The following is a 14,140-nucleotide window of genomic DNA, read 5'->3' as shown; positions in this document are numbered from 1 at the left end:
AGCTACTGGCCATGTATTTATTAATATGTAAGTTAATATTGTATTCACATTCAAATTCATATTATATAAATTTATTATGTAAGTTAATACTAACGGAGTACCTGGTACATAGTAAAAACTATATAAGTTTATTAAATAATATAAATTTAGAATATCTTTACAAGACTGGGTCTAGTTTGCAGGATCCCTGACCACTGGGACCCTTCTCTGTGAGATGTGACAGCTGTGCTGGCACTCTGACCATTCTGATCCAGACCCCATTAAATCTCCAGATGATAGTCACTTGACTGTGTGTATAAAGTGTCTTAAGAACCTTATTGATCCTTTTTCAGGGAAGAGGTTTCCCTTAAAATCAAGGATTGCTCAAATTAGAAGAATTTCAGGAGAGAGAGAGAGAGAGAGTTAGAGAGAGAGGAAGAAAGAAAAGAAAAAAGGCTCTGAAAGGGAGAGAAGAGGTGTGAGAATGAAGACAGTAGAGCAAGAGGCGCTGAGAGTCAGTGATAGTCACAGACAAAGAGAAAGGACATTCCTGACCATTCTCCTGGTCTGTTAAGAGCCAGGCTCCTAGAAGTCATTATTCAGAATTTCAAACGTCTCCTTAAAGGAACAATTTTGATAATGCACCAGGCTCCTTACTTTGGAAGTCCGAGCCCAAGGAAATAAACTCTAAATTCAAATTTGAAATCTTTTTCTGAGTTCTTGTTCAGAGTATAACAAAGCTAGCCACTAACCAATATTTTCTGGCAGTTATGGAATTTTCCTGGTTACTATGCTTCTGAAGTTGTAAACTAAATTCATGAGAATAATAGAAACAGGTCCTCCAAATGGTCTGATTTGAGATTTCTATTCTCATGTACTCCGCTTTTCCTCAACATTGGGAAACTTCAAAAAAGCTATTTCAAATACTTGGCTTATACCACTTTGCAAAAATGTTTGTTCAAAGCACGCAGGAATGATCAGTTGTGTGAGCCCACTCTGTAGATGGAAAACATTCTAGCAGTAGGGGTTAATTAAAAACCCCTCCTGGTAAAGGAACGGCTCACATTTAAATAGGAACATGCCGGCCTTTGCTGAGCCATGATGCCTGTCATCTACCATGGTATTTTCTCTCTCTACTGTCCTGCCTTCCAATTTATAGTCAGTCAGTGTTTTATGAGGCTACAGAATTGAGTAGAGGAGGTCAATATAATACATGCTATTTTTGAGCAGTAAATTCCTACTAAGTGAATGAGACTTCCAAAACTTTTGGCCATTTATTGACATAATTCACCACTCTCCCTATTCTCTAGAAGAAATAAACAAAACAAAACAACAACAACAACAAAAACCATTCTCTTTGAGTTCTCATGGGATGCTCGGTCAGGAATAGCTTGGCAAGTGGTCTCGCTGACTCTCATTTGCAGTGAACAGTAACAAGTCTCTCTATTATAGTGATAGAGAATCTCCATAAAACTAATGGGAAATGTCTGAGTTAGTCTGAAGTGTGGCCAGTTCCATTAGGCCAAGGCTCTGGGTTCCAGATTAACAGAAATCTGTAAACTCAGTGGGCTCCACCAATGATGCACAGAAGGAAAATATCTTTCTCTCCCCAATTCCCTTCCATGACATCCAAATCATTTGGGATCAAATTATCATCCCTCACTTGCTGTGTGACTTCTGGCAAGTAACCTTTTGAGCAAGTTCCCCCTCCCTATATAATTGGTAGAATAATATAGTTTTTATGAGGAGTAAATGAACAGGTACTCAGCGAATGGTCGTTTCCTTCGGCTTGTTCCCTCTCTTCTCCCTTCTGCCTTCCTATCAGAAGAAGATTATTTTTCTGGTTCACCCTGATGCAAAAGCACCTTGAAAGGAAGTCTTACCCTTTTTGTGAGGTTCTTCCCTTCATGCCAGGTGTAGGAGGAGCCACTGGAGTACTCGCTGCAGGTGCTCGAAAGAGACAGTTCACTGCTGCTGCAGCTATTTCGAGAACAGAGATGACCAGGGATGACAACCCCCAAGCCAGGGCATGTCAAAGCAGGGGTTCTTGATTTTGCATTCAGCTGGCATTCCTGAAAAAGTAGGAAAGCTCTGTTTGGAGGAGAGTAAATATCAAGTCGACTTCATAGTGAGGTTGAAGGGAATATAGCCTAGTATTTAGGGAACAGACTTTAGAGTCAGACAAACTAGGGATTCAAATCTTTGCTCTGCCTCTTACTAACATGCTAGAGGAAATTAATTTCTTAGAGCTACATTTTTCTTTTAAAAAATGAATAATGATATCATTGCCTACATTGTAGTTTACTGCAAGGACTAAGTGAGGTTCTAGATGGGAAGCATAGAGCACAATATCTGGACTAAATAGGTGTTTAATTATTGAGAGCTACAATCATCATTAAGTGGAAGTATCACAGTGGTAGTTTCCCATTTTATCCAGTCATACTGTTGGAAGAATCAGATCAATATCAATGCATGACTCTAATGCTACAAAAGGAAGAAGATACATTAGCGTCTTTGGCTAGAGTTCAAAAGAATGAACACTAGAGTGGGAGTCTAGAGACCTGGATAAACACTGCCACTAGACAGAAGATCTTGAGCAAACAAAATGTTTAACTTCCATGGACCTTAATGTTTTCATTTGTAGAGTGGGGAAGTTATACCAGATTACTCCTATGGTTCCTTACAGCTATGATGCATCATTCTAAGGCAGGAATCAAAAGCCCGGAGCATTGCTCTACCACCTTCCAGGAAGCCATGTACAATGGAACACCAAACTCAGGACTAATGAGATTCTGTTTTAAAAGATAATGGGACTTTTCTTATCAGTTGGCTGTCCAAATGGTAATGACTCTCATATTAAATAGATCTGGAACCCGTGCGTAAGATTCAGGTGGTTCAAATTCTAGTAGGTCTGCCTGAGGCATGGGTGACAAAGTAGTAAACATCCCAGCACATGTTGACAGCCACTTTATAGGCTCCTAATGTAACAGATGAAGCTCCACAAACTGGACAGGCTAAATTAATTTAGCATCCTGACCATGGGAATAGAATCTCTCCATTACCGTCTAATTCCCGTCTCCTATCTATATAAAGCTTTGTCTCAGAAACTCTTCAATGGGGAACCATCTGTCTTTGTGTCACTTGCAGAGTGGCAAAGTTTCTTACTTATGCAATTTATTGACACTTTATGGGTGCCTTTAGTACCTGAGTACTTATCAGTGTTCTCCAAATGCAATTCCAACTGACGGTGACTAACCACCGGCTTAGAGAAGAAAGAGAATGCTATTGTGAGAGCACTTGTGGTAAATATGAAAGCTCTACAGAAGCATACAGAAAGTATGTTTCATTTGCTTTCTAACAAATATCCATAATCCTTAATAATGTTAGATTTCCAATGTTAGGTCTGCCTTGCTATCGATTCTTCATTTTTGCCATATAACAATCGATTTAAGTGATTTAAAAATGCCAAGAAATTTTACTATTCTATTCCCCCCCTAAAATTTGGCTCTAAATATTGAAAGGAGAAAATTGTCTTAAAAATCCAGTTTTCCGTTATATCTATGGATTTATGACCTCGTTTATTGCTGGGTGTAACTTAATTAAGGGGAGTTCATATTAGTATCTCAGCTGATGCCTCCGGCCACTGGTCCTATTGCACTGGAACACCAGGCATTTAGGCTTCACCCCTCACGGACATCCGGAACATGCCCTGAACGAACTCTCAGAAACATCACATCATGTTCCACTTCTACTTGTGTGCTATTTCTTCCATCCCGTTCTCTCATATTTTGTCGTTTGGGTAAGCAGGGTGGTGGTTTTATTTAGGACTACCTCTGCTCTGAACGATATGTGTACTATCCAGAGAGAGATTATGTCTGTGTCCTGCAAGACCATCCAGATTTAAATTTCTCCAATGACCTTTTTCATACTCTGCATGGCTTTCAGTTATAGTTTATATTCTACCTTTTCCCAAGGTACTGAAGCTTATGTTTTTCCCACCTATCTCTTCCCACTACACCTATAGAAACTATACCTATCTTTACAACTTAACTCAATCACTCAATTCCCAGGCCTCTTTTAAGCATCCTTGCCCAGTCATTGCCCATGTGTATACTTATGGTATAGATGCTGGATTAAGATGACAGAAAATTAGAGCTTGGATGATGAGCTGGAGGAGGAAGGAACTGCTGCTCCTCCCTTGACCTTGAACTTGAGATGTCCAAATATGATGAACGATACTTCAGAGAGGTAGAAAACACCCATCAATGTCATGGAGGCAGGTAGGGTTAGGGGTGGTTAAGCAGAGAGGTATCGACTAAGACAGGCTTTTTATACTTGAATGTGCACATGAATCATCCGGGATCTTGTTCAATGTAGATTCTGATTCAGTAACTCTGAGGTGGGACCTGAGATATAATATTTTTAACAAAATCCCAGGTGCTTTGATGCTGCTGGTCCAGGACCTGTGCTTTATGTAGGAAGCTCCTAGCAGAAGCTATGAGAGGGGTCTACCTCTTGTGCAGATTTCATGGTACCATGTTGTGTCATCTCACAGTCTGACCTGGGCTATACTGAGCAGGACCAAGGGAATGGTCTGAGCCTACCCGTGGGCCATAGTAATGAGTAATGAGTGTGTGTGTGTGTGTGTGTGTGTGTGTGTGTGTGTGTGTGTGTTGGGCTGATTACAGAGTAATTCCTTGCAAAGAAGAGGAAGGGGCTGATCCTCCCTACTGGGAAGTTCTCTTACCTTTCTCCTACTTTGGACAACCAATGTTTGAATTTATACATCATGGCTGCAGTATAAGTTCTTTTTCATGCAGTTTCTTCCTTCATCAGCATATGATTAGCATATAGAATTATTTACTCCAGCAAATAACTTCTGTGATTGAGCATTTGAACTCAAAGGCCATTTATTTGGTTTAGATCCTGGCTCTTTCACTTGCTAACTTTGACCTTGGAAAAATTACTTAACCTGTCCATACTTCAGTTTCTTTCTTTATAAATGGAGATACTGAAAACACCTGCCACAGTAGATAATTGTGAAGGCTGAACAGCACCTGACATGTAGTAATACTTAGTAACTTTTAGGTTATTTCTACTATCATTAAAAATGTTTTTTTTTATATACATGTGTCTGGCTTTTTAATTAAAACATAAGTTTACAGCTTTCTTAATATATCATCATTGTCTGACACGTTGCACATAGGAACTGTGATGAGCAAAAGACAACAGTGGGTGCATTTTGTTTGTTTGTAGAGATTATTGATGTGAGCTTCTGGAGAGACATGCTAGTAGATACTTTTCTCAGTTATCGTTCCCCATCTGTGCCATGTTTTTCTGTGCTTGGGGCATGGTGCCGCATATTTAAAAAGAACGGTAGAGGATTAAAGCAGCAGAGGTCTTATTAATACCAATACTGTTAGCAGGTACTTTATCATAGACATTTCAAATATCTCATTTAATCCTCACCACTACTCTCAGAAATAAAAAAAGTAACATCATTATGTTCATTTTTCAGATGAGGAAACTGAGATATTGAGCTGTTACTATCTAGCTGATGGTAACCCAGCCGATACAAGATTCTGATGGCAGGCCCAGGTCCTACCCACCATGCCGTAGTATCAAGTAAGGCCCTTAACAATGAGCAGGAAGGACTCCTGGGCATATATAGACCACCAAGCATCTTACCGAAAAGAGTTAAAATTAGTAATAGATAATATTATTAAAATTATTTTTTTTGCCAAAGAATGTATATTGGCTTCTACTGCAACATTATCTTAATTATCTTGATTTATTTGGAAAAATACAACATTTGCAGTAATCAAAGTGTATTTTAAATTACCATCTTGAATCACTTTGTATGCTTTAACATCTTAACTAAGAGAAATGAAATATAAAATCCACAATTTTAGCTTAAAAAAAGAAGAGAGAGGTAGAACAAGAATAAAAGTCTGAGTTTCTTGAATAAAAACTGCACACTTAAAATATTGCTGACCTTAAGGCTATATTATAGATTGGATGCCATTAAGATCTTCATAAATGTTTAAAGTGATAGCACTCCACTAAAATTTCCTTCCAATCTAACTTGAGAATATTTACCTTTGATATAGAATACCCTATCTATACTTATAAAATTATACAGTAAAATAAAAAGCCAGTTATCCACAAATGTTCATCTGTCATTGTTTTAAGCCTAACAATTTCATTATATATTTATTTGGCTCTTGTGTTTTTCCACTTACTTTTTTTATGTCAATGAGAGTTAAAAGCCATGCTGGTTAAAGTTTTGCCAAATAAGCACAAAGCTAACCCTAGCTAAAGAAAAAAACAAAACAAAACATACAGCCCATGAATTTTTAAAAGTTCATACATAATATATCATAAAAGTAGACTGACTAATACGGGACATGGGCTTTAATAAAAAGCTCCTTGACCATTTCTCAGAGACTTTGAGATGTAATCAATACCCAAAAAGGTATCCTGGGGATAAGGCCAAGATTTATGATATTTTTGCCGAGAGTGACAGTTTCTGCTCACTCTATCATCTGTGAAATTCATGATATTGAATTTCATAGAACACAAGAAAGGAAAGCATTTTTATCTGTCTGACAATACTTCAAAGATACGCTCTATGCTTCACTTGTGACATCATATTTGATGGAAGGGAAATAACAACCTAAACAAGTGTTTTGAAGGCAACAGGGAACTCACGTGAATCTCAACATCAGTTTGTGACCGCTTCGGACTTCGGCTTCTTTCCACCTCTGAAAGCAGATCTCCAGATGAAAGATCTAAGATGCGTGAATGAAGTTTCTAGATAAAAGCAAGCGGAAACATTGAATAGTGATAATTTAATTGTTCGTTTTAAAATCTGGCCTTACACAGGTAAATCTCAAAGGATTTGACACTTCTAGATTGGATAATACATACCCTAACTCAAAAAAGTTTATTCTAATTTATCAGTGTTCTACATATATGCATGTGCAAATTACAGCTTATAAACAATAATCGCACTTTCACAGTCTGTCAGTCTGTGATGGAAAATAAGCTGTAGGAAAAAAATAAGTAATAGTTGGGAAATAAGTAGCAAGAAAATTGTTACACTTATTAGCTAGTGTGAAAATTAACTTTTGATATTCACATTAAAAACAATCACCAAGTTAACCTTATTATGTTGAGAATGGTTAAAATCTGAGCAAATAATTATAAAAGTGACCTTATTTCTAAACAACATTGATCTTGTGAAATCTTCCCTTGGACACATTTTAACTCAAAGTCATTAATGTCATCTGTTAGGAACAATTAATATGAATAGAAAATAATTGCATCAGGGATCTGGGGACTTGGATTTTGTGCATTAATATTCACACAACTATTTGATTATATACTCAATTCTTTATTTCAGCTTTGCTTGGGAGGCTTGCTAAACCAGGGACATTTCACTATATTAATCTTTATACTAATTACTAAAGCTTTTCTGTGCACATTAAATTTGATCTGTTTAATTGCAAATATAATAAAACTCGTGATTTATGTCTAATGTTTCTGCAAGGCTGATGACATTTTCAAATGGTACTTGCAGTCTGGTTTCTCTTGGTTACAACTTTTGTGACTTTGGATAGTAAAAACGTCGAATTGAGTAGGTAAATAATGTGGCTAAACATGCTGCCCGTGCCTTTCCTCCCTGGAAAGGCCTTGCTGCCTAGTGATAATGATCTGGGAAATGTCTGAGATTCTCTGCCACTAATTAATGTTAGAACCATCGTAAAGTGTAGGAGTTGACCCACGAGTCACTTTGTTCCAGCAGACCTACCATGTTGTCAGAGGAACCGTAGACTCCATGTTTAGTCCTTGCCTACTGAAGGAACACTGTGGTAGGACTGCACTGCATCCTTTTGTGGGAGTGGAGGCACTTTTTTTTCAGCTATGGATCAGTTCTCCTTATCAGGAGCTTAAAATCACTACTTGCTACAGACCTATACTCTTGCTTCTTTGAACCCATGTTTGTGGAGTTACTTTCACTAAAAATGGCAAAAATCCTAAACCGATTGCCTGTTATTTTGAAAATTCTAATTTCTCCAATAGACATCATTAGCTAACTAGAATCACGATGTTGTTTCTATCCAATTTTTATAATCCTTACCTCGAGATCCCTCTAGAATCTGTGTTTTTGGGGGGCAAAGATTATTTAATCCCCAGAACCTGTCACAGTGTGTAATATTTGGTTATTATCCAAGTGATGCTTATTGTAGTTTATAAAGAAAAAGATGTCTATATATTTTTCCCATCTATATATAGGTTTTAAAGTTTGAAAAAGTGCCAAAAGAATTATAACGTTCTGAGGCCTAAGAATACATTTATCAATATGCAAACAGTCCAAGAAGTTATGGGAAATGACATTCAACAACAAAAAAAATAATGATTTTGAGTGGTATATCATGTGATTTTGGGGAACAGTTCTTACAGATTAGTTATCTGACTTCTCATTCAGTTCATGGTTATACTTCACTCCTTCTTACCAGATATATGATGTCATCCTTTGCTTTCTGCATGAATATGTGTCTCTATAAACCCATCCTCCTAAGTGATGTTATCTTTGAGCAGTTTTTATCCAAATGGACAGTTCCCTCTATTTACATAGGTAAGGTCACGTGGGAAAGGGGATATGTCCTAGGGCAAGGGGCCAGGTGACCTGAGTTCCAGGCCTATGTAAGGCACAGATTTTAGCAGATCTTTGGAATATAAATGGACTGCTCTATCTCAGATTCCTCACCTGAAACAGAGGGATGGAAGTGGCTATTTAACCTACCACACAGATAGGGAGAAGTATTGCCACAGGTAGGAAGGATAATAAATAAGATAGTACGCTGAAATTCACACAGCCTTACACCAATTAATTGTCATAACTGAGAGTTCATGGTAGGCAATTTACTAAAGGCTAAGGTACAAACGAATCACTTGTTGTTATAGTTCCCATATATGTAAGGCAAATAAAAATTGACTTGGAAAAATAAAATCTACTTCCATGTTAAGGCCGCAGGCAAGAAAATGGTAGGTACATATCATTCTTTTAACAACTTCCCTTAAATAACCACAAAAGTTCACAAGCCCATAGATGTTACACTTCTTATAATAATAATTTTTATGAGAGGCTTATATTTTCACATCTATATATGTATTTAATGTTATAATAAATATATCCTCATGTAGAGTAAAAGAGAGAGAAGGAACCAGAGAGATAGTGTGAGTGCAAGAGAGCAAGCACATTGCTTTTCAAACTGGTGTTGTGATGTTATCCGTGCTTAATTGGAACCTCAGTGAAAAATAAGTAGAATGTACCTATAGGAAATACAATTAAAGCAATATCTTTTTGGATATGTCTCCTTGGGCAAGGGCAACAAAAGCAAAAATAAATAAATGGGACTACATCAAAATAAAAATCTGCACCGAGATGGAAACCATCAATAAAACAAAAAGAACCTACTAAATGGGAGAAGATATTTGCAAATGAGGTATTTGATAAGTAGTTAATATTCAACATATATAAGAAACTCATACAACTCAACATCTAAAACAACAAATAATCCAGTTAAAAATAGACAAAGGATCTGAATGGACATTTCTCCAAAAAAGATACTACACATAGTTGGCCAACAGACATATGAAAAGATGCTCAAGATCATTAATCATCAGGGAAAGGCAAATCAAAACGATAATGAAATATAATCTCACACCTGTCAGATGGCTATTACCAAAAATCAGCAAACGTTGGCGAGGATGTGGAGAAAAGGGAACCCTCGTGTACTGTTGGTGGGCCTTTAAACTGGTGTAGCCACTATGGAAAACAGTGTGGAGATTCCTCCCAAAATTAAAAATAGAACTACCATATGACTCAGCAATTCTACTTCTCAGTATTTATCTGAAGAAAACAATAACACTAATACAGAAATATATATGCGCTCCAATGTCTATTGAAGCATTATTTACAAAGCAGAATATGAAAGCAATGTAGGTGTCCATCAATAGATGAATAAAGAAAATAGTGTGTGTGTGTGTGTGTGTGTGAGTGTGTGTGTGTGTAATGGAATATTACTTAGCCGTAGAAAAGAATGAAATCTTGCCATTGCTGACAACATGGAGGGACCTAGAGGGTATTATAATAAGTGAAATAAGTCAGACAGAGAAAAAATTATTACTGATTTCACTTATCCACAAAATCTAAAAAAAACTAAACAAAGAAAACAAAGCAGAAACAGACTCATAGACACAGAAAACAAATTGACGGTTGTCAGAGAAGAGGAAGGTAGGGGAATGGGTGAAAAAGGTGAAGTGACATAAGAGGTACAAACTTGCAGTTATAAATTAAATAAGCCACAGGAGTGTAGTATATAGCGTAGGGAATACAGTCAATAATATCGTAATAACCTTGCATGGTGACAGATGGTTACTAGACTTATGGTGATCACAAGGTATACATATGTCGAATCACTATGTTGTACATCTGAAACTAACATAATATTGCATGCAAATTATTCTTTAATAATTTTTTTGAAAAGTTATTGTCAGAAAGAGTATAACAGGCAAGAGAATGCCATGACCTCTTAAAAAGTACATCTGCTTAGCAAGAGGGAGAATTCTGCATTACACATTTATCTATAGTTTATGTTTGCTGTTAATGTTCATTTGGATAAAATCTCTCACCTGAAATAATTCAAACTTCAAATCTTTAACCTGAAAATCTTAATGAGTCCTGATTTTAGACATGGCTTTTTAAAATGTTTTACACATGAGAAGTAGCAAGATTATACAGTATAATTTTGAAAATGACCTCTCATCATCTCTTACATTATCTTAGTAACTGTGATTCCACTTGGTCTTAGAAAGAGAGACTCCTAGCCTCACACTTCCAAACCAAAGGTCAGTGAGATCCTTTCACTCAAAAGCTTCCTTTGATAACAATTTACCCCTCCCTTCCTGCCAGACAGGTTTCATCTCTGGAATGGTGCTCTCTACTTCTGAGCTGATGCTTCTGTCTCTCTTTCCGCAGCACACTCTCCCTGCTCCTGCCATCCTATCTAAAACCTACTCACTATTCAGGACTGTACTAACACCTCACTTGTAAGGTTGTCTGTTATCTCTAGCCCACAGTCGATTTCTCACCCAGTTGGATTACAACACTCCCCTATTTGGGCCCTTTATCTGAAATGCACAATTGCTGAACTGTTCCTGTATATAGTCTATTTTCCTAACAGAGTGATCAACTCTATGAAAATGAGGTCAAGCCCTACATTTCTGTTTTCTCTCTGTGGCAGGGGCTGGCTAGTTGTCATGGAACCTAGTCCTTCTTTCTGGGCACTTAGCTGGACTGCATTTCCCAGCCTCTTTTGCAGTTAGGTGTGGCCATGGGACGTGGTTAGTTCTAGCCAATGGAGTATGAGCAAAGGTGATATCTGTCCTGGCCCAAGAATATCTATGTTCTTTCCCCTTCTACCAGCTTGATGCAGCCAACTTACTATAGCAATCTCAGGAGCCATGCGTTAAAGATGGAGCCACCAGGTGGAAGGAGTTTGGATTTCTGAATTACCAACTGGAAGAGTCACCTGGGGACCAAAGATATTTCTTTTGGACTTTCCATGAGGAAGAAATAAACTTGCACTGGGTTTGAGCTATGATTCATTTGAGGGTGTGTTTGTCATCATGACTAATACTAACCCGGCTGATATAGCTCTCCTCTGAGATAAGCACTCAATAGCATACAGGGTAGCCACACAATTGATAAACACATGCACAGGTTTTCCTCGCTATCTGAAAGTTGAGCATTACTATGAAACCTTTCATAAGCCAAAATGGTGTAAAGTAAAAAAGCGCTTACCATTAATTTATATGGAAAAAATTTTAAGCATTCCCAAAACCAAAATTCAGCATACACACAATGTCCTTATTTCGTTCATCTCTATCGAAATGCTTAATTACATCTCGTTTTACGCTAAGTACAATACCTTTATGAGCCCTCTTCGGCTTTTCTGATACCTCAGGACACATCTTGCTAATGAATGTATAAAATAAATCAAGATAAAGCACAGATGCTCACAGACACAGTTTAAAGCTTATGGTGGCTCGATGCTGAGATGCTGAATGTGGTTCCTGGGCAGGAGCTTGGTGGGGCCACTCTTCCTGCTCAGGGTTCATGATGCCTCTATTAACAGCTTGTGTAAAACAAACGCTCAATGCTATTTTCACTTTTTCTGTAAAAGCAAAAAAACTCTTTGGATTTCTTTTGGTTAGCGAAAACAGGTACTAATACAGGTCTTTCATAAAAGCAAAGTAGTATAAAGTGAACTTTCGGAAACCAGGGAATACCTATATTCATACACATACACACATTATATACACAGTCACACACATATTTAAATATGTATATATGTTTATGTCAGCTGACCAAGGTGACATCTCACACTGAGGACTTTCGGCTTCATGAAGAAAAGGCCTGCATTCTGTCACTATGCAGGGACACCGGTCAGGGGATTTGTGTGATGAGCTAAGGTGCATTACAATCCATAGCCCGAACACTCACCTCACGCCAGTGTAAAATACCAAGCTTAGCTTTGGGGACCTGGCAATACCAGGGCAGCCAGTTCCAGAATCACACACTGGGTCAGTAATATCTGGTGGCTGACGCTGCCTTCAGTCAGCCAGCATTATGCTCTCTAAACGGTTCTGAATCTGTAATTCAAGGCAGGCAGAGTAACGTCCCCCTTGACAGACAGTGCCCAGAGCTGGCTGTCCTTTATCTCATGGGGATGAAGGAGGAGCGGCCCCTCAGAACAGTGGAGATGTATTCTGTAGCTCTGCAGCTAATGATGGCAGTGGGGCTTGGAGACGAAGGTGAGCTCGGGCCTCTCAGAGTGGCATTTCTCTTCTCACTCACAAAGCTGCAGTTTTTCAGATGCTCAGTGAAGGCCTATTGCATTTAACAGAATTCTGCCTCTAGGTTTTTGCCCAGTAAGGAGATGATGTCTTAACTTTAAGGCCCTGATTGCTGAGGCCAGAGAGACACTGAGTCCTTATTTAGTGGTACACTGTGAGGGTAAAAAGCAGATCTTTACCTGAGAACTTTGAGCAGCTTGGAAAACTTGCCTGGAAAACTCAAGTAAAATAGGGTGATGGGCAGCTTTTGTATTTTTTGATGTACTTCTTAAGGTTTGAAAAGAAATGTGTAAATTTTTTCACGCCAGGATTTCAGAAGCTATTAACTCAGTTTAAGATGTAAAGAAGGAGGCACAAAAGGATAGTTTAAGCATTGCTTCCTTCTCTTCATTCAGATTTGGTGAGAGACTTAATCTAATACTATACTCATGTATATAATTATTCCCCCCTCTAACTATCAAAAGCCAAATGTCTGTACAAAAGAGAAGTCATGAGAGTGGATATGGCACATATCTGATTAATAAACTCTACCAACACAAGTAATTTAGATTCAGCAACAGAAAGTGGATGTGAATTAGTGTTTTTAATCTGATCTGTTTCAATCTCCTTGATTGAATCCTTGGTGGATACTACAGGATTGATCCTGAATTCTACCACAGTCCTGTTTTATATTCTCCAGAGTTGCTTTTTCTCCCTTGTGGAAAAGGTCTCTCACTCACTCAAAGGGGATGGCCGCTATGCCCACAAATCTTGAATTCCTGTTCATTTATAGAGTGAGAAGGTGTATAATTGTCAAACAATCTGGTGCTGAATCTTCTTTACCAATCGCATTTCTCTGAATTCTATTCACAATACACGGGACCCATTAGAAGTGATTTTTCTACTCTCAGAGGTTCACGGCAGGATATTTAGAGGAGTAGCGGGATTTTCTGAAATCTGCCTGCTCACCTCTGGTATCTTTAACTATTCAGTATGTTCCCCAATAAAGGAAATCCCAGCAGCTGCCCTGTCACTCTCTCTCTCTGTGCACACTCCTCACCTGCTCCTGCCTGCTCCCTGGCTGAGTGCTGCTGTTCCCACTATCTTGGCTGTTCGCTCATTTGGACTTGGCCTTGTTTAGGGGTCACCCTCCCTCACAAATTTGGTGACCTGGATTCTGGGTGGATTTTTTGGATAAAGAATTTATTGCTTCTTCAACTTTAGCACTGTTTTCAAATCACCCTGTCTCTCCTTC

General features: G+C 38.2%; 1 protein-coding gene across 2 annotated transcripts in view; it reads right to left on the bottom strand.

Annotated features, from left to right (window-relative positions):
* Positions 1-14,140, bottom strand: part of NCKAP5 (NCK associated protein 5) — a 720,600-nt gene that overhangs the window by 126,986 nt on the left and 579,474 nt on the right. For both annotated transcript variants that reach the window (XM_023527517.1, XM_023527518.1), the window contains 2 exons: positions 6,691-6,792; positions 1,863-2,051 (listed from right to left, as the gene is read on the bottom strand). In XM_023527517.1, coding sequence (XP_023383285.1) covers positions 1,863-2,051; positions 6,691-6,792 — 291 coding nt within the window. The remainder of the gene's footprint in view (positions 1-1,862; positions 2,052-6,690; positions 6,793-14,140) is intronic.

Source organism: Pteropus vampyrus, unplaced genomic scaffold (assembly GCF_000151845.1).
Source record: "Pteropus vampyrus isolate Shadow unplaced genomic scaffold, Pvam_2.0 Scaffold17, whole genome shotgun sequence".
NCBI lineage: Eukaryota > Metazoa > Chordata > Mammalia > Chiroptera > Pteropodidae > Pteropus > Pteropus vampyrus.
This window is presented reverse-complemented; position numbering and strand designations above follow the sequence as displayed.